This window comes from Nelusetta ayraudi, unplaced genomic scaffold, assembly GCF_046127955.1.
Source record: "Nelusetta ayraudi isolate G7.1 ecotype Tasmania unplaced genomic scaffold, CSIRO-AGI_Nayr_v1 ptg000031l, whole genome shotgun sequence".
NCBI classification, from domain to species: Eukaryota; Metazoa; Chordata; class Actinopteri; order Tetraodontiformes; family Monacanthidae; genus Nelusetta; species Nelusetta ayraudi.
This window is the reverse complement of record NW_027466081.1, coordinates 4648035-4670839: the sequence shown is the minus strand read 5'-3', so window position 1 is coordinate 4670839 and position 22805 is coordinate 4648035. Positions and strand designations below refer to the sequence as shown.

Here is a 22805-nt window from a genome sequence, read left to right as displayed (position 1 = left end):
AAAAATCACATCCAGCCCCTTCAAGGCAGAGTTCCACGGATTTGACAGAAGCGCTTCCCTGCTAATGCCGCACACAACAGTAGTAGATAGCAGTAGAGTGATTCATTATCATCAGTCAGCCAGTTGACAGTTTTCCTGTCCCCCCCCACCCCCCTTTCAGCTATTGACGTCCTGTGGCGAAATTGACACGCTAATTGTAAAAAGTGCGTGCATCAGGCGGGATAGAAGTTTAAAAATCGCTACCCTTGAACTCTTGGCGTCACGTCGCCGAACACGCTGCTGCGCTGATAATTAAAGCGGGCGGACATTTCAGCCTCTTGTCTTGCCCCACCCCCCCTTCCCCCCTCAGGATGTTCACGTCTCTTTTTCCCTTGGCGGGCACAATATCAATAACGAGCAGAGGTTTGCTGCTGCGGGGAGCAGAAAATGGCACCTGCTAAATGTTTTTTTTTATTTATTTTTTTTTAAATGCTGCAGGTGACGCGGTGTTGCATTTTACAGCTTTTATTTTATGGGCACAGCCGACTCTCTCAGGGGATCAGCGTTTGGCCTTTAAACCGCCTGCCTAAAAATATTCAACCCCCCCCCCCCCCCCGCCCCGTCTGCTATCTCGCCGAGTTGACATTTGAATTCACGGGGGTTAGCGCGGCCCGTTCAATTAGCCGCTGACGCGCCAAGGCGCGGCGGCGCCCATCACGGGGAATCGCCTGACAAAGATCCAATTGTGTGGAGACTGTCTGGACGTCAGCTTCCGCCTTCTGTTTTGTTTTCCCCACCGCCTTTTTTTTTTTTTTTTTTTTCAGGATGGTGAAAAGAATGACCGACAATTGTTCCTCGTTAGTTTCCGAGGATAAAATTCCTGGAAAAAGGCAAAGCTGCTGGTGGTGGTTGGGGGAAGCGGCTTATTCTGCCTCTCATCACAAAGGTTTGGAGCCAGACGATGCTTATCATCGAGATGGTGAGGAGGCAAATGTTCGCCCGGCCATCCGCCGTCTAAATTTGTTATCTTCGCAATACGGGAACAATCTGTGGCGGAATACTAATCGGCCTTTTGGGCCGTCCACCTGTAGCTCCTCGAGGGCTGCCACGGACGGCTCCCATGTGACGCTATCATACGGACGGCGATATTTCATCCCTCCCTCCCCATTGCAGGCGGAGCGGAAAATGGAATCTGACTGGGACGATCTTAATGGCAGGGTGAAAATATTGGCCTTTTTATTCTGCTGTTACCTCGGCAGGATCCCCTCTGTTGGTTCAAGGTTTTATTGAAATGCGTCGTTGCAAAAAACCTCCCTGGTTAAATCGGAGAGAGAGGAAAAAAAAAATATCGGAACGGCATTGGGGTGCTTGTACAAGAGCAATGCCCGACATTCAGACCCTGCTCACGTGCCGCAGTGCAAATCGGCGCTGTTTATCAAGCGGAGTCAGGGATCCATCAGATTTAGAGCAGGAAATAAGCTGCTTATGTAGTTTTTTTTTTTTCCCCCCAAACTGGAGTGGAAGCAGAGAAGTGGCCTGTGATCCTCACGGCAAAGGGGACTGACCGTTTGATGGGGTGCAGGGGAAGGGTTCCATTTCTCTCACCCGGGGCGGGTCGAAGGCTCAGTGGAAGTGAGCCAGTCAGCAGCGGCAGCAGCAGCAGCAGTGGAGGGGTGTGACGGATTGGACGGACCGGCTCTGAGCAAAAGAGCGACACGTGTTCGCGCGGTGACAAGCGCCCGCTTGGAGGAGATTTGCGGCAGCTCGTTTTTTGTCCAGGCGTTTGGCTGAAGAAAAAAAAAAAAAAAAGAGAGAGTTAGCTTAAGCCTTTTTCAACTATGCCGTTGATGTCTCCGTGATTGACAACTTATCAATCACGCAGGGCAGCTGTACGGGCGAGATTTTAGGTGGTAATTCTCGCCAAATCCCCCTTAAGAATCTCCTGAACTGTTTTCCGCCTGTTGGGAGTCGGAACAGACCAATCAGCAGCCGAGGGGTTTAGTTCCCCAAAGTTTTTCACATAACTTAAAACAGCTGTGAATCTGAATGAAATCCTGATGTAAAAACACCTTGATGTGAGGTCAAATGGCTGTTCATGTCAATGTTGTGCTCACAGTTTTACACTTGCCAATGTTATTTGCTGAAATGCTTTATTTTCTCAGAGTTAAACCAATGTCCTACCCATCCAGCCAATCGTAGCTCGCATAAGCCAGCTGGCCTAATCCGACACATCCAACTCTCCTGCTCTAGTCTCGCTTTAAGGTTATCGTCCAAAAACCTGGCGGCGTGTTCTTGCCTCCCCTTCCCCTAAGCGTCTCGTCTGTGAACGGTGGAAAAACAAAAGTAATTAGTGTCTGTCTTTGCTCCAGGCCTCTGTAACTTCATCTAATCTCTCCCGAGCAAACACACCAACTCCCAGAGGAGCGGCGGCGGAGTCGATGAATGGCGAACGCTCACAAAGAGAAACCGCGCTCGCTCGAGAGGCTTCGGGGGAAAAAAACGGGCCCGTTCCTCCGTCTCCAATCGCCTGTTTGGAGGTCCAGGATGTCAGATTTAGCTTAATTTATGACTTTTGTACTGGTAAAAGCTTAACATACTGCCCATAAATACATTAATAAAAGTGAAAACTCGCAGTACAATGAAAGTCATTAGGTTTTCCTACCCTCAGAATTGTTCTCGTATATCGTTAGCCTAATAGCATAGTCGCCTAAGTCATATTTGAACGTTTTCGGAAAAACACGAAAAAACACATTTTTCAGCTAGCACATCGGTAAAGTTAGGCAGGTATCACAATTTGGCCAAAAAAATGGCTTAGGCAGTTATGCTAGTAGGCTAACGATATATAAGAATATACATAGAGCAACAAGGGTCTCGTTAGCTGCCATTTTGCATCGCTATTTTTTTTTAAGGAAGCCCGCCTACGGAACGCACTGTCAGGCAGGGCTTCCTTAAAAACTTCACACGCCGGATCTTTAAGCTGTTGGGATAAATCTAATCAAGCCTGGGAAAATAGCGTCTGCTCGCGTACTGACGAGTGTGTGCGCACAGGGGAGAACCCCCCCTGCCCCCGAAAAACAAGGAGGATGATGGGAATGATCCTCGCTCGCTCGGCGGGCGACGTGCGTCTCCAGTAATAGACGGCGACACGAGTCTCCCGGGACGCGGGAAGCTGCGAGAGATTGCTCAGCTGCCCGCCGGGCTGCGTCGAGCGTTGCCTCTTGTTTGCGAAGCAGCAGTCTTCGCGCACCTCGGCAAACAGGTCCGCCGTTCACGCCGGCCGTGTTTCGGAATCGGCGGCCTAAATAGATTTTCGCTCCGCCTTCGACCGTTTTCCCCTGAGCTGACGTTCCTCCCTCTCGCCGCACTCCCAAGGTTTGCCGACTCCATTCGCGGGATGCTGAAGCTGATCCTGGTGCTGATGCTGGCGGGAGCCTCGCTGGCCTCCACGTGGTTCACGCTCACCTGCCTGAGCCAATTCACGCACCTCCCCACGACGGCAGGTCAGTACACAACGGCGCACTCGCTTGTAAGGTCACATTAGCCCAGGGCTGGGCAAACCTTTTGACTCGAGGGCCACAATGGGTTCTAAAATGTGATGTTTTGGTCACCCACCTTTTAAGAGAAATAAATATATCATGGGATATGTAGACAACAGGTGCTTTAATGTCTATTGAAAATGAACAAACAAGAAGTTACAACAAAATCTGTCTTTGAAGCTTCACGGTATTGATCTCTTTATTGAAATGACTCTTAAAACACTGAAAACATGGATAAAATACGGCTATTTTATGACGTACTTATTATAAATATAATTTCTAAGTTTGGCTGGCTGGATTAAAAAGCTTAATGGGCCGCAAATGGCCCCCAGGCCATAGTTTGCCCATGCATTCATTAGGCTCTTTTCCAACTTTGATCGTTTAGCTGGGATTTTGTAAGAAATTTTCCCAAATGGAAGTACCTAGTGTGTGTGTGTGTGTGTGTGTGTGTGTGTGTGTGTGTGTGTGTGTGTGTGTGTGTGTGTGTGTGTGTGTGTGTGTGTGTGTGTGTGTGTGTGTGTGTGTGTGTGTGCGCTGCAGAACGCTGCTCAGTGGAGCACACGTGCAGCCCCCTGCAGACACGATCAAGTGTATGGAACAATAGCCGGCAAGCTGGCGGAGCTAAATGTATCCACATGTTGAAGCCAACTTGTTCAATCTTGAACAAACCAAAGCGAGATTACAAGAAGCTGAAGGGCCGCAGCAAATCACAAATACAACCAGGGATTCTTTCACCCAGGGAAATAGATTCCTTCTAATCAAAATTCCCCAAAAGAAAAATTTGTGGAAAATTGGTTCGTGCACATAAAGTTGGAAACATTTATATTAAAGGCCCACTCTGTAAAATTTAGATGCTGGTAAATTTTACATTTTTAGTTTGGTATATACGACAAACAGCATGGTATGTTATGCCTTTTTAGCGCGCAGTCAATCCCATGACTCAAAGACATGTGCAGCCTGTTATCTCCCCTGGTGTTTTGACTTTTGACAGCTTCGCTCACAAATTATTTTTGGAATCATCACTGCGTACCAAAGTTTTTTTTTTATTCCTCTGCGAGAAAAAAAAAAAAAAAGAGTCCTCTGAGCCTGAACACCTCACTCTCCAAATTCTCGCTTTGGCACTTTTTCAGCTGAGCCAATCCATTTGTAGATAAACCCATTAGGGACGTCTGACTGGAATCAGCTGCCTCTCCCTTTAGCCAAACCAATAAGCGTGCTAAGGGTGCCGCTCACAGCCGCTGATTGCCAGTCATCATCATCCATCATCATTCTCCAGGCCTTGGCGCTGCCCCGCCGGCCGTCTTGCGTCCTCTTATCCCCAGGAGCTGGCAGCCGGCGGCAGCCAGGCCGCTGCCGCGTTCGTTCATCCGCCTGGCGCTCCGCACAAGCGGAGGCGGCTGGCGTGGCGCTCCAGGAGAAGCTCCATCCCAGCTCGGGATGGTCGGTAATATCCATTTCGCCAATATGCAGCGTGGTGGAAATGGAAGTGAATTGCTGGTTTGAAAGGAAAGAAAAAAAAAAAAAAAAAAAAGAGGGACGGGGAATCAATAATCGGAGCTTGCAACATCAGTTCAAAGTTATCTCACTTTAATTTTCTGCTCCACTAAAGTTCCCGGGCAAATGCTTTGCTTCATAATCCACCGCGCACTGTGTACTGCACTGTTCGCTGTAGATATGCTATCATCACTCTTTTTTTTTTCTTACGATCAGACATGTTAACATCAGGGTTCTGAGTCAATACAGATGAAATGGAAAAAAGCATCAGCGCTTAAAACCAGCAGGCAGATGAAAACAGCGGTGGGAGTCGTGGTCGGTTCACAGAGTCGCGTCTAGTGCAGTAGGAAACGTATTGGGAAAATATTCTGCAAAACTAGAATTGGGGTTTCGCTCGACGCAGGCGTTTGGACCACTGATCAGAGAAGAAACGTTCAAATAGTCCCAATTATGCCAAATTTATTTTACAAGAGTTGTCAAAAAAAATCACATGAGCCTCAGCGTGTCAGCGTGGAAATCAGCCCTTTGTGATATTAATATCTTCCGTGGCTCCGCCCTCTGAGATCGGCTTGTCTTTAGGCCACGTTCAGACTGCCGGCCAAAATCCGATTTTCAGCCCGTTCTGATTGAAACCGGACGGCTCTTTTGTAGTCTGAAAAGTCACAAATCACGTGAAATCCGATTTTTGCAAGACGGGTTAAAACCACCTTCGGGAGGTTGTTTCAAGCATGTGGGCAGATGCATCTCAGTCTGAACAGCGCAACACTTGCTAAAAGCAGCGTGGACAGTCAGCCCTAAAAATTGGCCCGGATTTGAGAAGGAATCTGATTTGAATCAGATTTGCAACCTTCAACAAAAATGCCCCAACACGTAGCCTGATTCAGTCACTCTGAGGACGGATGGAGAGCTGCGCTCTCAGTGCTTGATATGAGCGTCTCCAGCGGCGCTTAAATAAAGATGAGCAGCGGCCGAGGGACGTCTTCAAGCCGGCGGACTCGAGTGTCTCCGAGGTTCCCCGTCGCATCGGCTCGGCCAACAAGGCGGGCGGACGGTGGAGGGCCCTCGGAGGCCTCGCAGTTAGGGGGACGGTCGGGCTAATGGGGAGCTCATTTTGGACCCATCGGCAGTGATGAGGGAGACGGAGGGCGCAGTGATGCTCCGGAGGTGATGGCTTAATCTCCCCCGTTCATCCACTTTAATGCCCGTTCACACATTTTACCCCAAGGCCTCTGCCAAGGGACCAAAGTCGAGGCTGGAACTGCCAGCTGACCCGACGCGCTCCCAGCTCTCCACACACACACACACACACACACACACACACACACACACACACACACACACACTTACTTGTTTTCCTAATTTTCCCCAGAAGTCTAAATGTCTCACGCACAAAGACACTTTATGAGGGCAAGTAGCATCAAACGACGCAAGCAAATTGAATTGCACACATCCAATCCCGAAATATGGGTTTTGAATGTGAAGATCAAATTGGATTCACTTGCGTATACTGCGGTTCCGTCAGGATGCACTTCATCTGCAAAATTAAACGGGCGACGGCCAACGGCCAACAATGTGGACGGCATCAATTTTTAGCCTCGGCTAAGGCCCGATGAGACGCGATGTTTACCTGGAGCGCATCAGCAAGTCAGGAATTAGATTTGAACGTGGCGTAAAAGCTGAGAATGAAGCTGCGGTGCAGACTGAGTAGTTCCTACTGTTAAAGCAGAAGAGAAAGAAGTACGTTTCGCCAACTTTTACCGATGCCACCAAACGCTTAACGCGTCTCCTCAAACTGATTTTTTTTTTTCTCTTCACTTTGCCTCTGGCTTTGCAGCCATCCTCTACACGTCCTGCATCCTGGTGGGCATCTTCATCAACAGCAGCGTGCCCATATTCTTCGAGCTCTTCATCGAGACGGTCTACCCGGTCCCTGAAGGCATCACCTGCGGGGTGGTCACTTTCCTGCAGAACCTCTTCATGGGCCTCCTGCTCGTCTTCCTCTCTTTCTACTGCTCAGGTGAGTCGGCGGCGGCCTTGGGCCTTTATTATTATTATTTGTTTGTATTCTCGTCATCAAATACGTCATTCTGAAAACTCCGCCTGATTTGTATCTGGGTTGTTTTGACTTTGACATTTTATATGGTGAGTCTGGGCTTTTTTTTTTTTAATGTTCACGCAGACGAATATAATAAGATTGCAACGCTCAATATAAGACGCTTCCGCGGTTGCGCCTGCGACGCACACACCTCGCCCTCTGCCACAGCAGCGAGCACATTATGGACTTCTTGCAGCTACACTCCGAAAACGTATATATACCTGTGATAACCGGTTTCATAATGGCGCCTGCCCGATCCTTTTTAGCATGCGCGCCACGACTTGCTCCGTTGAAAATGTGTCTTTTCTTTTTTTTTTTTTTTTTACTTCTTATTACCGTCAATGACAAAGTGTGAATTCCTTGAGAAGCTCCTGCGCAACCTGCGCGGCCGAGGCCTCCATTGTTTGCCCAAAATTAAAAAAAAAAATCAATCCCCGGCGCCGCAGAAGCTGCCGATAAAATGTGGACGTCGAGGGAAAATTGGGTTGCGGTGAAACTGAAACGTTGAGCACAAAGAACGAAAGAAAGAATGAAAGAAAAGGGAGGGGGGGGGGGGGGGCTGTAATTTAGCCGCTGATTTATCTCTCAGTCGGCTGCCCGACGGTTTGTTTGACTGCATTCAGATCATCCGTCGAGAGACGCCGTCACGTCTCTCCTGCTGCCTGCGGTGCTTGGGCGTGAAGGCAAAAATCACAGCGTGCCTGCCCTGCACGGCTTCATTAACCAGCCCCGAAGAAGAAGAAGAAGGAGAAGAAGAAGATTTTTGAAAAACATTTAATCGCCGCTCTTATTGAAGAAGAAGGAGGAGAAGAACAGAGCCACTTTCAATCTGTATAAATATTCACACATGATGATCCTCCTCCTCCACCTCCACCTCCTCCTCCTCCTCCTCCTCTTCTTCTTCCTCCCCCTCCCCCTGCTGATTCCCCGCTGATTGCCCGGAGACGACTGGAAGCTCGCTGCCTGACAGCTGCATCTTGTTCTGCCTTCTGGCTTGTCACGCCGGTGCTGGTGGGTATGATTCTTGTCTGACCCGGGCAGCCAGTGGCACAGCAACATTTCTCCAACACCTACCCACATACATATGCAACAAACAGGATTTTTTTTTTTTTCCTCCTTCTTTTTATTCCGCCCTCAGAGAAATCTCAGGGCTGGGGGGGGGGGGGGGGGGGGGGTTGGGGGGGAGAGAGGGGTCAGCTTGCTGTGTGTTCAGCTTTTTCATCTGTTTACTCATCAGTTCCGTCACGATCCCATCAGGTTTTTTTTTTTTTCCATTTAATGCATTTTTAATAGGTTTCATTTGTAGGTAGATGGAAGTTGAAGGCAGTGCAACAGTGTCGCGCAGGATTGAAGAACGTTGACGAAATGCGCCAGCGGCTTAAAATAAATCTCCAGGGAAAATGTAGCGCACGCGGCCAATTTGCATGGTGAAGTGGCTCAGGACCGACTGGGTCTGGGTCTGCTCGAGGTTTTTTCATACTGGAGCAATTTTCCTTTGTCCGGAGAGATCTGTTGGTTTTCTCTTTTTTGATTGTAAAAAGCGCATTAAAACACCCACAAGAGTGATTTAGTGCTATGTGGATAAAGTTTGACCTATGGATTGATCTGCATCAACAACGTGTTATCATAAACCGCGTGTATAGTAGCCTGTAATGCAGCTTTGCTTCAATTAATCGAACGGTGCAGCTGAAAAGAGGCCTCTTGCACAAAGTGTTGTCCGTCATTCACGTCTTGCCGGCTCTGTATCCTCATTTGTTTCCCAAGGAATTAATTCATTCCACGTAATGAACGTGTCAAATCATTGTGCATTAAGGGATATTTTGGAATTATTGACCCCACAAATGGTTTAACTCAGGGGTGTTAAACTCATTTTGGTTCACGGGCCACATAGAGGAAAATCTCGGTAAAATCATGGTATGGTAATAATAACGTAAAAATTAACAACTTCGAGTTGTTTTCTTCGTTTTACTTCATTCGTGTTCTTTGAGCACGCTGCACTCTGCATCAGTGTTGCCAACTCCTCAAGTAAGGAAAGTCACTATTGGCTGTCCTGAAAGTCGCTAGAAATCACCAAATGACGTCATCGCGCCATGGGGAGAATAGCAAATTTTTTTGGGGGGAGAAAGTCGCCAAGTTGGCAACACTGCTCTGCATCAGCTTTGTCTGTTGCAACAGAGACGTTCTGGGGCACTGAGGGCAGCCAATAGGAGACGTGAGTGGATGAGTGCTTGTGGCAATTTGAACAGCCCCAGTATTGAGTTTGTTTGCGAAGCAGAAACGATATTGCGACACCAAGTGGACACATTTAGAACAGCACTTTCTTTCATTGATAAATTGCAGTTTTTATATTTTGCAAAATCATCTCGCGGGCCGGAAGAAAACAGTTTGCGGGCCTGATCTGGCCCGCGGGCCGTATGTTTGACACTCCTGGTTTAACTTATCGGCACGTCTTGCAGCACTCGACAGCTTCCACTTTGCCCTGCACGGCCGGGCTAACTCATGAGACAAAACTGAGAACGAGCCCTCGTTCCTTTTGTATAAGTGTTTTATTTCAGGGGGCAGCGCCACAGCACTTAGAATAAACTGCCTGCTGCCCCGCAGGCAATTAGATAGAGGCGCAGTTAATTAAGGCGGTGCAGCGGTCCGGCCTGGAATCAGTCGAGGTCCACCGCGCACAGCAAGCACGTCCGAGATTGGCTGGGTTTTCTTTTTGCCCCGCTTGGCCACATAGCGGCTCTATTATGGGTCCGTGAATGCGGAATACCTGAGAATCACATTATTCATTCCGAACACATCAGCTTGAATTCAGATATCCCGAGGGGACAGTTTGAGCCTTTTAGTCGCTGAAATGTTCCACCGCAAGAAGCCCAACGATCGCTTCTTCTTTGACTGGAAACGACTGAAGCAATCCCAAACCAAAAAAAAAAAAAAAAAAAGCTTCCGAGAAAAATCAAATAATGAGAATGTTTTAGAGTCACGAGGATTCATGTGCAGCTTCAGTGACCTGTATATGAACCGGGACAATGTTGGCATGGACATGAAACATAAATGAGACAGCAGGAGGACAGGTGTTAGTGGATAAAGCTGCCACCGGCTCACACGCTGACAGTCACAAGCGTCAGACCCTCATAAAGAATGCATGGTGCAGCCACAGCTCAATACTTCCTCTCTGCCACACCGACTGACTGACTGACTAACTGCTTGGTGCCCGTGTACCCGAGTGTGGGCGGGGTTGAAGTGCCGAGATGGCTACCGACAAGGCCGGTGCGACAGCTGGAGAAAACATCAAGCCAGGATGATCTTTGCTCCTTTTCTCGCCCGAAAGTAGCCTGGCGGAGTTGGCGGTGGCGGAGCTCCGACGTAGACGTTTTAGCGCCAGCTTGCCAGTCACCAGCTGAGGGCTGCGCTGCCACCAAAGATCGAGCCGGTTCAAAGAGCAGAAGATCACAGGTTTAAATCCTCTGGATTGGATTAATCTGGCTAGGGAAGGTCAAAAAAAATAAATAAAAAAATAAAAAAAATAAAATGACTGTTGCCACTTCCTCATTACTCAGGTTCCCCAGAGCAAAGCTGGTAATCCCACCCTGTCCAGTGGATTTGCCGCTTGCCAAATTGGTTGTACTCGACAGCTTTGGGTGATGATGTGTTCCGCATTAGGGTGGTGGCAGTATTGTCAGCGTGGCGGTTGCAAAGTTTGAAATGATAAGGTTTCCAGGCCGCAAAGTTCAGTTTGGTTCTCGCCGCAGTAGGGGAAGAGCGGTCGGAAGTGCACAAAATGCTGATCAAATCGGACTTATGAATACCTCAAAACAACTTTATCCAAGCATATGTTTTGTGCCATCACCCGCGGTGAACTCCTTCTCACGGCCAACGCTAATCCCAGGACAGAAACTGTCAGCTTTGTCCGGTCCTGTTTTCTCTGCGGACGTTACCTCAAATGAACTGTATGTAACCGTGGCATGCATACATCTTCACATTTTTACTTTTACAAAAAAAAGGCCATTTTATATCCAAGGCCTACATTTTTATTTTTCATCCCAGAGTCGAAAAAAAAAACAAAAAAAAAAACACCCACGAAGCAGCATATTTAAAACTGGTGCATCCACTTGTTTGGAAGGGAAGCATGAACAAGGAATTGGTGCCCTTTGTGTTTTTAATGACACACCCTTTGAAAAGTGCAGCAAGCAAATGGAGAAAAGGACGGACGCTCCCTCACTCCTGACAGGGTAATTGTATATTATTGTTCGGAAACACCAGTGCAAACAGAAATACAGTGAATTTTATGTAATGCAGGACCTTTAAACCCTTCAATTTTCCGTAATGGCCCGAGTGAAATGTCCTATTTGCAGATCTTTCTGTTCTCTTCTCCAGACGCCCCCTCCCGCCCCCCGCTAAGATTAATTTGATTATTATGTAAATTCCCCCCCCCCCCCCCAGGATGTATTCTAGGGGGTTGTCTCATTACTTTAATTTCCTCTCCATAGTTCCATAATGGATGCGGTAAATAACGCGCAACCTTCATAGCTGATGAATTGTGCATGAGGGCGCGTCTTTTCAAAGTCATTTTTGCCTCCTGATATTGAAAATTGGCAACGCCGGCCTTTAAAGATTTCCATCTATTTCCAGTTTACGGTTCGCTTTAGCGTTTCTCCCCATTCGGCTGCCGGCTGCCCGAGTCACGGCTCCCTTTTCCGCTGCGAGTGAGGGGGCTTTATGAATGTGGCCCCCTTGTCCATTTTGATATCCATGCGGCGAGTGTCTCGGTTCGACGGGAACCCACCTGACCTCTTTATTTTTTGTCATTTTTTTCCTAAAAGATAAGTACTAGAGCACGTCGGTGAAACTCGAAGTGAACTTCACAGCTCGCCTTGTTTCCATTTCTCCCTCTAGTTTCATTTCCTGTTTGTTTGTTTCCTCATCAAGCATGGTGAGTGGGTACAAAGCAGCCGTATTGGAATGCAAAAGAGCCTCACATGTCTTTTGGTGGGTGAGGAAGAGGAGGAGGAGGTAGTCGGGGAGAGAAGGTTTCAACTCTCGGTTCATCCTGTGAATGTGCTTCATCGGGAGAGGGGGGGGAGGCACAATTACTGCAATTCTTTCGTCCCCAAAAGTTTTTTCTCTCTTTCTTCTGCCAAACTTTTTTCTAAAGTGTCTCATCAGAGGGGAAGACGCCTTTGCTGCCTCACTTTTCCCAACCGTCTGTGAAGAACCGCGTGGGTGTTTACGCGAACGCGCTCGACTCCTTCCCCTCCGCTCGTTCCTGGGAGACTCGCTGCTGTTTTTCCTATCGCCTTATTTAAAAAAAAAAACAACAAAAAAAAAAAAACGGATACGGGAGCGCTAAACTACCTTCGGTGTGCGTCGCCAAACGAGGACTCGTTGCGACGCACGTCCTCTTTTGCGCGCAAGCTAAGGTTCGACCGGGGGGGGGGGGACGGGCGGTGGGTGTGCTCCGCCAAAGAGCGCGTGAAGGAGAGCCGAGCCGCAGCGCCGCAATTAAGACTGATTGGGGCCAGAAGACGTCTGCCGGCGACGCTAATGTGATGAACAGGTCGACGTTCGCGCCGACGCCCTTCCGAACGCGATCAAACTGTCACATTGAAACCCGGCGTTAGTAAATGGCAGCGGTGATTGATGGACGGGTCCTCTGCGTCTCACGTCCAAACGTCGCGGCTCACTCGAAGCCCGACCCTGGGGCTCCTCCCCTCTCGTCGCCTCCCTCCGCCATTCTCTTCTGTTGAAAAATAATGATAATAATAATTAAAAAAAAAATAATAATAATTTGATTGCGCAGTCGACAGCTTTTACCCACAAGTTGCACGTGCTGAATTGGATGTTTCAGGAGGATGACGTCCCTCGCAACACATCCACAAAAGCGCAACAACAACAACAAACGTATTCTCATTTTTTTCTTCTTAGCAAAGAACAACATAACTTCCATTTGTTCGTGTGCCTCTGTGTTGAAACAAAACCTTTTTAATCAAACAAAAAAAATTCTCTGGCAAATACTTTTACAATTGTAATTGGGATTGAGTAAAAATTTTAAGCGTGTCCGAAAACTTTTCTCCACCTCCGTTCTTCCAGAAAACATTTAGCCCTTTGTTTATAGCCGTCTGCTAAAATGCTTCTTGTTAGCTTCCTTCCTTCTACGTCTTACGGGTGGCACAAAAAACGTTGTTTTAGTGAGAAATCGGTGCCGTCTGTGACATCGCTAAGAGATTTTTCACCACCTGCATTCTGAAAAACACATTTATTGGGAAGTTCACTGACAGGCTGCATACATTTATTGGTATTTATAACAGTACATTAATATAACTTACAAACACAGGCAAAGTAGATTTTGGTTGACACCTTAACTCTGCCGCTCCCTCGTGATCAGAGGTCTTTCCATCAGTGTGCGCGTCACGATTTGGATCGGAAGCGACTTCTGCCTCCCTCCTCTCACGTCGTTCATTCCAACCTTCTTCCTCCGTCACCTCTGACTGGGTTTCCCTTCGCACTTTGCTCCTGAAGTGTCCCCAGGTGTCACCTGCTAGTTCATATTCAAAACACTTCCGGATTAAGTTACGCAATTAGCCAGTCCCTCATTAGCAGCCGCGGGCCCAAACACACACACACACACACACACACACATTCCCGCTGGGCTTCTCTGAACGGCCGATCCCTCCCGTGGACGTGTGTGAGAAGCCGCGGCGGCCTCCCTCGGAGGAGATGGCAGGTTAGATAAACACAAGTCCATTAACCCGCCTCCACGCCGGGTCAATTGCTGTCCGCGCCGCACACTCCTGATTAATGAGGCCGCTCGGGAGCCTGGACAACCCTCCCTTCAAACGAAAACCCTCAGCTCAATCTCAGCGAGCATCTTCCCCGCCACCCTCCCCACCCCGGTGTGCATCTTTTGCTTTCACCTCTTTGTCCCGAATAACACTTTTACTTATTTTGTATTTCGTAACCAGCACTGATGATTTAGGCCACGTTCAGACTGCCAGCCAAAATCCAGATTGAAACCGGATGGCTCTTTTGCAGTGTGAACAGTGACAGCGACTTTTGCAAAATGGCTTGGAACCGCCTTCAGGAGGTAGCTTCAAATCGCATTTGGACAGATGCGTCTCAGTGTGAACAGCTCCAAACGCACCGATGGGTTTTGACTGTCCGTGGCGTCACTCTACGCAACGCAAGACCCAATGAGCCAGAGCAGAGAGCGCCATTCCAGGTGCGGAGCTGTAAGGTAATGGAGAGGGACAGTCGTCACACATATGACGTCACACAGGTCGTTGCTACAGCAACCTGTCAGATGGGTCAATAATATGGCCCAGTCTAAATAAAGCCAGATCCCATTTGGGCACTTGCTAAAAACAGTGTGGACAGTCAGCCCTAAAAATCACATTTGAGAAGGAATCTGATTTGAATCAGATTCGCCTGCAGTTTGAACACAGCCTTACTACTTGGTTGCAAGTTTTTTCAAAGTCTCCAAAATGGACGTTGAGTTGGAGTTGAAGCTCCTGTGGTTTCCAGCCCCACTGCACCCGCCTCAACCCCCCCCGCTGCCCTCCTTCAACTAGATTGAGCGTCATCGCCAACAGCCTGAACACCTCTCCTGTGACTAATGGAGCCTGAACACAACAGAGGAAATGGAACACCTCGTTCTGCATTGTGTTTTTGGGGGGGGGGTTCAAGTCAGGGTCAATGACGACGGGAAGACTATAGTCGATACCATTAAATGATCCCCGGCTCACTATGAGCCTTGACGGCTCGGGAGCCGGTTCTGCTGTCTCAGGGCTGTTGCTGCGTCAGGCTTTTCGCTGGAGAAATAGGCACCCGCTTCGCCACGGTAGGCCGGAATTAATTGGGGTCACCTCAGTTTTCTCCAAGTCTTCGCAGCCGGGATGGTGGAAGAGTGGAGAGGCCGGCCACGGATGTCACCAAAAGAGGAGCAAAAGCGCGCAAACAAAGGATTCTAATTAAGCTGTCGGTACACATTGACTTGAATTGTCTTACAGCAGTTACGCTACATCAGACAAGCGACTTATTATACCTGTGTATGTTCAGACACATGGCAGACTGCAAGTTCATTCCAGAGAATAAGCCCATTTAAGTCACAGTTACCGACAGTGTGACCTGTGTAGGCAGCGTCTGTTGCTATGACTGTACCTGTTAGTTGTTGTTACATTATATGATGCTGTTTTGTGTTGTTAGTAATGCACATGATTTTGCATGTCGCGGAGGCAACATTGAAGCGTTGCTATTATCTCTTAAATAAAAAATAAAATCATTTATCATCATTTATTTAGTATGTTAGCATAAGTGTCCAGTAGGCGGTGCTGCAACCTGTTGGGTCGCTTCTGTTTATCTCTAATTGCTGCGATAGAGCGTCTCAGCTCACAGTGCCCCACTCTTGACCCTAAACTGAAGCCGCTGTGCAAAGATTGGAACGTTTCCCAAACCCTCTGGATTTATCTTGTGTATCCATCGGGTGAAGAGCCCACGGAAGGTGCTTTGTTCTTGGTTTGATGTAAGCAAAATACTAAAAAAAAAAAAAAAAAAAAAAAAAAAAAAAGTCATCCAGCCGCTAGTGTTTAGCGTCCACGCTAATCTCCACGGCCACAGCTGGGCCACTGCGGTGACTGCCCGTATTTCCTCTCGGCCTTCAGTTGAATAGGAAGTGTTTCCTGTTTGAGCTTGGCAAGATGGACGAGCGAGATTCTCGGACTTGGAAGATCCCAACCTGAACACGTGTCTTTGTCTCTCCCCTCTCATTCAGATCTGTCTTGGCTGAACTGGTGCCTCACCGGCTCCTGCCTCTTCAGCCTGGTCCTCATCCTCTTCTTCAGGGAGTCGTACGACCGCCTCTACCTGGACGTCTTTGTCTCCGTGTGATGCGGAGGCACTGAAACGAGAACAATAAGGACCGCAGCGTTTCTACTTGCACAGCCAACGAGGAGGGGGGGGGGGGGGGGGGACTGACGGCTATTTCATTAGACGATGTTTATAAAATGTAAATAACGGTTGTAACAGCTGCGATGGGCTGCTGAGAAGATCCAGCGGGAGACTGGATGCCAACGTTTACCTGATGTTTCTTTTTTTTTTGTGTGTGTTAAACTGTCAATCATTGTTTGTCTGTTTTTGAACATACGTTTACGTCTCATCAGTGGAAGCTGCACAACGAACTGCCTCGTGGTTGTTGACAGATGAAATTATGTTAAAAGTCGGTCCAGGTGTCGCCTCCCTGTGGCCGCCGGACTCACTTCCTACCTTCAGCCACGACGGGGGATGTAAGAGGGACATTTTGACCGGTTGTTCTGCCTTTCTCCGAGGTATTCTGTGATTTTTTTTATTTTTTTTTTTGGCCTCCTATGATGGATGACCAAGCTGGTCATAGACAATAGGATCGGTTAAACTTGTGTGCAATCTCTTTATTGACCCCCAGCCAATGAACTTTTAAAGTGGGGGAAAAGTTGGCACAGATGAACAAAGGATGACTTGACATTTCAGACATTGTCCAGTTTATTTATGGTTAATTTAGTGAGCTTCTAAGGGAATAGTTTTTACTGTAACTTAAATGTAAGTTTTGGTGTTTTTTTTTTGTTTTTTTTTAACAGAATAGTCTTTCAAAATATTGGTGAAAATATTTTCCTCTGCAACCAGCTTTTATTAAAAACGAATCAGCAGTCACATCAGGGTCAGGGTCCCATGTTGTGCCTATTTTGAGAGCTTCATCCCAGACTCCTGTGGATCAGCCTAACTTGAATAATTGTATTTAGCTCTCTGTTTATAGCCTCCAGCTAAAATGCTGGCTTTTTAGCCTCTTGCTAAATCTGATACGTTGTTGGACTTTCCACAAAAAAAAGCCGCTCTCAGGGGGAGGAGCCAAACACCTGGGTGCAGATGTGGTCACTGAGATGTACACGTACCCTTTGTGACATCATGAAGGGGTTGCCATCTAGAACCATGTGTTAACTGACAGTTAACTGACAAGCTAGAGGACTTATCGTTAGAAACGATTAAAGGGAATTTGACATAATACAGGACCTTTAACTTGGAACCTGGGGGCACCCAGTTCGCGTTAATGCATGCACGGGGGTCTTTCTTGTTTTGCTGCTCCTCCAAACTACCAGCAGATGTCTCTGCGCCGACAACACTGACAAAAAAAAGGAACCTTAAGGGATGAACAAAGGCATGTTGCCATTTTCATGGATTTCCTCGCTGATAAAACTGGTTCTGTGAAGAAAAGAGAAAGCCAAAACAAAGCAAAAGCTGCCGATCTGGAGGGATGTAACCGCATAGAAGCAGATGACAAACATCTGTTAGGGGTATTTTTTTCCCCGTCTAACTCGATTCCTTTTTTGTGACTGTTTCCTGCACAGCAGCTGTCTTACGTGTTCTCGTGCGTTTTCCCTTATAGAAGCTCTATTGTGTGTTTCCTGGTGCTTTTATTTTCCTTAAAAAAAAAGATTATTGTTCTTTTTACCTCCTTGTACAAAAAAAAAGAAAAGATTTTTCACCTATTTGACGTGTTGCCTTACATGCCCGGTGCAGTGCATCCTGCCTCCCTCTCTTCCACACTGTGACTGTGTCGTCTGTGTTGTCGAGGGTCATGTTCTCATGTTGCACGGTGTGGCTTCGTGGACTGTTATGGATTTTAAAGGTCCTTCATGTGGGGGGGGTTGGGGGCGGGGGGGGACAAAGAGATGTGACTGTTGAATATTCCCAGCACCTTATTCTAATAAACATTATTGCAATAACAGCTGTGTTTTTCATAAGCCCCGGTGGGGATTTGAAAAGGGCAACTGTATCTTGGTATATTTTCTTTTTCGACTTTTTTGTGACGAGCTCTCCCAGATTAGCTCTAACCCACCCAGCAAAGTGTAGGCACTGCTGTCTGAACCAATCCCCACTTCCAAACATGTGAAAGCTCCCAAAAAAAAAAAAGTTGTAGCAGGAAGCTGAAAGATGTGAAAATGAACATTTAGACTGGTGACTGACTCGCTGAATGTGACCAGTGTTGGCAAGTAATCTATTACTAAATAATCCACTACTGTAATTAAGGTACTTTTTTTTTTTTTTTTTTTAAATAACGGAGTAATGTAACAGGATTACTGTGGCAAAACTGATAATTATATCATAATTAACGAGTCAGCTACTTTTCCAAAATATTATCCACAAAAGTCCACGATATTTAGAAAAACAACGGAAAACAATTATTTATATTGTTATTTTAACCACCAGTGCTGTGCACGAGTTTGTTCTGTGAAATGTGCAGTTTGTGTTCAGAGAGCAAACATTCTTTCATGTTAAGAGGACAGAGGCAATATTTGCAATTGCTAAATTTGACACTTTAATGAGGTTCATTCCAAAGCACTGAACAACTGTTACTTTATCTTTTTTTTTAACTAAAGTGATTAGTAATAAGTAATTGAATACTTATGAAACAAAGTGGTTGAGGAAGCAATCAGATTACTTTTAAGGAGTAATCAGTAGTTGGATTACTTTTATGGAGTAATCCCAACGTCGCTGAATGTGACTGTACATTCTTACATACTACCCTTCTTATTCCCGTAAATAAAATATCCAAAATAGAAGTCCTCTCGACTTCCATGGGATCTGCTTAGCGATCTATGAAAGCAGGTATCGTCTTGTAAATGCACTCAACGGGCTGTATCCGTCCAAAACGTCTTAAGACACAAAGAGGAACTGTGTTTTGCTTTGCCTTCACGTCCAGGTTTGCCTGTCGAGTGCGGGTCCAGCCCGCTAGAGAGCGTCACCCTGCAAAAATGTAAAGGCTGCGGCGGTGTCGATAATTACCTTTGCCGCAGCTGCGTTCCAGGAAAGCTGCACTTGTTACAGCTGCGTCGTCGTCCCTCTCTCCCTCCCTCCCTCCGTCCCCCACCACATCCATTACTTTCTTCCTGCGGAGGCACAAGTCAGTGACCAGTTTTAAAAATATGTTGCTCACAACATGGATTCCACTGAGATTGTTTTTTTTTTTTTTTTTTTGAGAGGCGGGCGGGAGCAATAGAAATAACCCAGCATGATTTTTTTAAGTGGGGTGATGTAATGCTTCAAACTGCTGGTGTGGCTCCGCTTGCAGGCTGCAGGTCGAGAAAATATTCTCTGGCTCTGCACCAGCACTCAGTCTGGAGCTGAGGCCATTATCAGTCGGCCTGTGTCCTTGATGAGCAGATCTGCAAGGTTTGTGATGTTTGTGTTCGTGTTTTGCGAGTGTGTCTGCCAGGACTTTTGCGAGGCTTCTCTCATCTGGTCGGAATCCCGCTAATTATCTCGTGTTAAGCCGCTGGATTTCTCGGGAACAGATTTAGAAAGCGGACGGAATCCGAGGCGCTGAGGCCGAGGAGTTCTTCCTCCAAGCATGGAGGCGCGACACTGAATTCAAATGAGCAACAGCCCAAACTAATTGCGAACCCAAATACCGTGAGACACTTGGCATTTTATAATCGCCACATCATCCGTCTTTAATAACTTACTTTGACAGGGTTGAGTGGGTGTCGACAGAACTGAAAATACTGAGCCAGAAAGAACGGCAAGCGTGGCTCGCGATCCCATTTCGGAAGAATTTGCAGAACGGATGATGATGTATAGACACATTGGGGTCGCAACGCGTGTCTTCCCTTCCTTTACGTTGCACAACAGCACCTGGAAAGCTTTCCCCATATTTCCTCGAAACCCTGCGAGACGTTCCGTCGCTAAGGCAGAGGTTTCAAAGCGCTCATTTGATTCGGCTGAAGGGCTCTTTTTTTTTTTTTGGTCCGACTGTTCCTCCGAGCAGTGCGTTGCATCACTCCGCGGCGTGGCCGCGCCGCATTTCGCCGCTAATCCGGCAGTCTTCCCGCGGGAGGCGTGAAGAAGGGCCCTCCGAGGACACCTGCCTTCCCGGGGAAAAAAAAAAAATCCTTCTCTTTCCTGCTCCCGTCTTTTTTGGACACAAATCAGGATGAGCAAGCGTGGCCCGCAGGCATGACCTCACCGTTTTAAATCCTCTGTTAAGTGCCTGCATTTATAGTCGCCTCCCCCTTGTTGGCCCAGCTGCAGATGAGCTCATGCTTTGTTGCAGGCGAGACACGAGGGCCTCGACGCGAGCGAGCGACATTTGAAAATGTGCGCGTGTGAAAAAAAAAATCAAAGCTTAAAAAAAAAAAAAGAGAGAGAGAGAGAGAGAGAGAGAAAGATTCTGCCGGTGATCCTTTGAACTGGTGCCATTTAAGCTGGCAGGACCTCATCATCGCCGTGCCAAGACTTCGGCCCGAGATATCGAATTCCCAAGTTGACGTGGAGAAAAAAAAAATAATAAACTGCTGGAAATGAGCGTGGCCCTGCATAAGGTCAGGCAGAATAGCTTTGGGTAGGTGTGCCTCAAACTGTTAAATAGCATTTACAGCCCCGAGTGTGAAGGCAGCTGGAGTCGCCTTGCCGGTGGCTCGTTGTGCTCCGTCCAATTGCTAGCCAAACTCTCTGCACCTACACGAAAAACAGACATTGAATGCGAAAGACTTTGTTCTAACACAGGGGTGGGCAAACCTTTAGGCTTGTTTGGCCGCGATGGGTTGTAAAAATTTGACACAGGAGCCGGAGCAGGAGCAGTTGGATGGAGTTTTTTGGAGAGCTACCTCATAGGGGAAGGTAGCCGGCTAGCTTAACCCTAGCCGTAGCTTGCCCATGCCTGCTCTAAACCCAATTTATTTTTTCCTGGCTTTGTTTATTTTCGCAAGATTTTTTGCACGCTTCTCCCCAAGTAGGGTGAACATCCCAAAGAAGTTGAACACGCAAGAAGAAGAGCAATTTCTTGGATGTTGCGAACTAGCGACGGCGAGCGATCCGTGCCCGTCGCACACTGATATTTACTCGCTGCACGTGCTTTGTTTTGCTATGTTTTCTCTTCCAGGCTCGGGTAAGAAAGAAGACGGCGTGCCAAAAGAGGACGCAGAACCCCGCAGGCGCGTTCCAGATGTGCCACCGCTCGGAGAACCGAGACGGCCGCCGGTGTGATGGAGGCGCTTGCCAGGTACTTCAAATGTAGAGTGCGTCATTTTTTTTAATTTTTTTTTTTAGCACGGCACAAAAGCAAAAGGAAGGCCTGAAAAATGCGGCGAGCCTTTGTGGAAAGGCAACAGCGGGAAACACTCAAACATCCTTGAGGTGTAAAGTGCCGCAGGTCGCTATCAGCCCCAGTGCAGCAGCGTCTCTCTGGCTGTCTGGCTGTTAACTCTCCTCCTTTCTCACCCTCCATGCTGCAAGGAAACCAAAAAGGCTTCCTCGTATCGGGTTTTCCAAAAAAAAAAAATACTAGTTGGCTGAGTGTGCTATCGCTAAACATCGGAGGAACATTAGTGCCCTTTGTGACATCACAAAGGATGTCTTGCGTAGAAATGGGAGTGTAATACCCCTAAATAGAAATAGTGACTGTCACGCTTGCTGACTTGTTGATAGAAAACATTGGCAGAGTGAATTGCACAGTGTGGCACTTAGCTAGTTATGCTACTAGCATAAAATGGATTTATAGCTAAGACGCCTGTGGGTGTAGGACGAATCATATCCCTGATTTTTTTTTTACAGGGGGAAAAAATGTCCCTTTTTCTTTCCCATTTGGGAGAACGGAGTGAAATTGACAGCTTGGCCACGTCCTCTCTCTATAATCAGCCATCTTTCAGGTCCGGGTCGGCTTGGCTCCCACCTCGGGGCCCCACTAATGGCCTATTAGGCCTTCGCTGTTGAAAGATACAGCTCACTTTTGGGTGTATTTGTATGTTGGAACTTGAACATTTGACAGACGGTCCCCCAGGAACCTTTCAGCGCCAATTATGCAAAGGCAAGACTGCTGTTCGTCAGCGATACTCAATAAATACGCTTACACATTGGATCACCGATGACTACACCTGGTTCCCTGGGGTGGATTCCGATTTATGTGCTGGGAGGATCGAATAAATAACACAAACTTGTAACTCGTTTTGCTATTCAATCACTAAATATGATTCACTTTTTAAACCAACAAGCAAAAAAAATAAAATAATTAGTGTCGTATTAGGAAATGAATAAAGGGAAAAGTCATCAATAGGTAGGGGAGGGACACATTTTGTTCCCACGCTGAGGGTCTCTCACAAGGTTTCATGCTGGTCGTTTATATTTTTTCAGCCACCCTTTTCATCAGACTTCTTTCAACCAGTGGAGAATAAAGGAGCCTGACTTCAGAGTGAACGATCAAAAAAAAATAAATAAAAAAAACAACCTCCCCGCCGCTCACAAGCAGGACGCTAACTGTCCCATCAGAGAGATGTTTTTCCTGCAGCAGTCCACTTTTGATGCCTCCCCCCCCCACCCCCCCCACCCCCCCGCCCTGCATTGTTTGCCGTGGGAGCGGACACGCAACACAGCCTCGCCTCTCTGGAGAGACTCTGTGTACGTATGCAGCGTCGCAACGCGGTGAAACAACCGTATGTTCTTCCTTGCAGCCGCCAGCAGCAGTTTTCGGGGATGTTGCAGCTGGCTCGCTCCCTGACAGTCTGAAACGTCTTTTCGTTTCATGCTCCCAGACGCCGCCTCTTATCTCTTCCTGTTGTGCCTTCCCGTTGTGATGCTGTTTCTTTTCCCTTCCATCCTGTCGCTAAAACTCACTTTCCTCTCTTATTTATTTCTGCCAGCCTTTCACTTCAACTTCTCCTTGGGCCTCCCTGAACTCCACCAGTCTAATA

General features: G+C 47.4%; 1 protein-coding gene and 1 long non-coding RNA gene across 2 annotated transcripts in view; one reads left to right on the top strand and one right to left on the bottom strand.

The window, feature by feature from the left end:
• The window catches only part of slc49a4 (solute carrier family 49 member 4), a 42935-nt gene extending 26888 nt beyond the window's left edge, over positions 1-16047 (top strand). Inside the window, exons 7-9 of the mRNA XM_076031006.1 lie at positions 3352-3479; positions 6844-7026; positions 15866-16047. Of these exons, the coding sequence (XP_075887121.1) occupies positions 3352-3479; positions 6844-7026; positions 15866-15981 (427 nt within the window). The 3' untranslated portion in view covers positions 15982-16047. The remainder of the gene's footprint in view (positions 1-3351; positions 3480-6843; positions 7027-15865) is intronic.
• LOC142891454 (uncharacterized) lies at positions 14770-15978 on the bottom strand. The gene is made up of 2 exons (XR_012927272.1): positions 15256-15978; positions 14770-15222 (listed from the first exon to the last, which is right to left on the bottom strand). It is a non-coding gene; the product is annotated as an uncharacterized LOC142891454 (long non-coding RNA).
• Positions 16048-22805: the final 6758 nt, after the last annotated feature.